General features: G+C 46.7%; 1 protein-coding gene across 1 annotated transcript in view; it reads left to right on the top strand.

The window, feature by feature from the left end:
- LOC119588194 overlaps positions 1-723 on the top strand; it is a 1,255-nt gene extending 532 nt beyond the window's left edge. The window contains exons 2-4 of the mRNA XM_037936897.1: positions 66-303; positions 436-564; positions 637-723. Coding sequence (XP_037792825.1) covers positions 66-303; positions 436-564; positions 637-723 — 454 coding nt within the window. The remainder of the gene's footprint in view (positions 1-65; positions 304-435; positions 565-636) is intronic.
- The last annotated feature ends 395 nt before the right edge of the window (positions 724-1,118 follow it).

Raw genomic sequence — 1,118 nt, 5'->3', positions numbered from 1 at the left:
GATGAGAAGAGGAAGGCCTTCATAAACTGGTAGATCCACCCGAACTACCTGACATGATGTGACAGGTTCAAAGAATGTCAGGCCAGATATGCCAGAAGCTGCCACAGGAACACCTTGACCTTCCACCCACTGAAGATGAGGTTAAGACTGCCAGATGAACCATGGAAAGCATTTGGGAAGGATGGGATCCCTGCAGAACTTTACAAGGTCCTTGGAACCCTAGCTCTTAAGGCGTTCCATGATGTCCTTCTGACCATCTGGGTGGAATTTCACTACTTTCAATTGCTGGAAAGATCCTCAGGGGTAGGTGAGGACAGACGAATGGAAGTGAAGGGAGCCTCAGGGAGCCTCATCAGCAACTTGCCTGAAGCCTAGTGTGGCTTCCGGTCTGGTTGCAGCACCATTAATATGGTGTTTTCAGTGCGTCAGGTCTAGACATGCATTGAACAGCAGTTGGACCTATATGCAGTTTTCATAGACCTGACCAAAGCATTTGACATGGTCATTAGAGATGCTCTCTGGACTATTCTCAGGAAGCTAGGCTACCCATTTAAATTCACCACAGTCATATATCTTTTTTCATGAAAACATAACGAGTCAAGTCCTCTCCAATGAAACTTAACAAACTTCTTCAAGATCTGGAACAGCGTGAAGCAGGGCCATACCCTAGCACTGGTCCTACTACATGCTGTGAAAGACCTCAACGTGGGCATCTATATCTAGTACCGCTCCTTGAAGTCCTCTTTGCAGATGATTGTACCCTCACTTTGCACAAAGAGGACCATCTGCCCAGTCATTGTTGACTGCTTCCCAAAGCATCCAGGTTCTTTGGACTGACAACCAGTCTTGGTAAGACAAAGATCCTTGTTCAAGCCACCCCAAACAGTACAAAATCCAGCCAGTCATCACCTTCAATGGCACCACACTGAAGTGCGTAGAGATTTTCCAGTAACTGGGAAACACAATTTCTGCTGACAGTTCATTGGACAAGGATATCACCATCAGGATCTAGAAAGCCAGCCGAACGCTTGGAAGACTGAGACTGAGAGTCCCGCAGCAGAAGGGCATCAGAATGTCCACAAAGCTTTGTGAATCCTGTATTAATGGCACACCAAACA

Source organism: Penaeus monodon, chromosome 23 (assembly GCF_015228065.2).
Source record: "Penaeus monodon isolate SGIC_2016 chromosome 23, NSTDA_Pmon_1, whole genome shotgun sequence".
Classification (NCBI taxonomy): domain Eukaryota; kingdom Metazoa; phylum Arthropoda; class Malacostraca; order Decapoda; family Penaeidae; genus Penaeus; species Penaeus monodon.
Note: the sequence above shows the minus strand (reverse complement) of the source record. Positions and strands in the feature narration are given on the sequence as shown.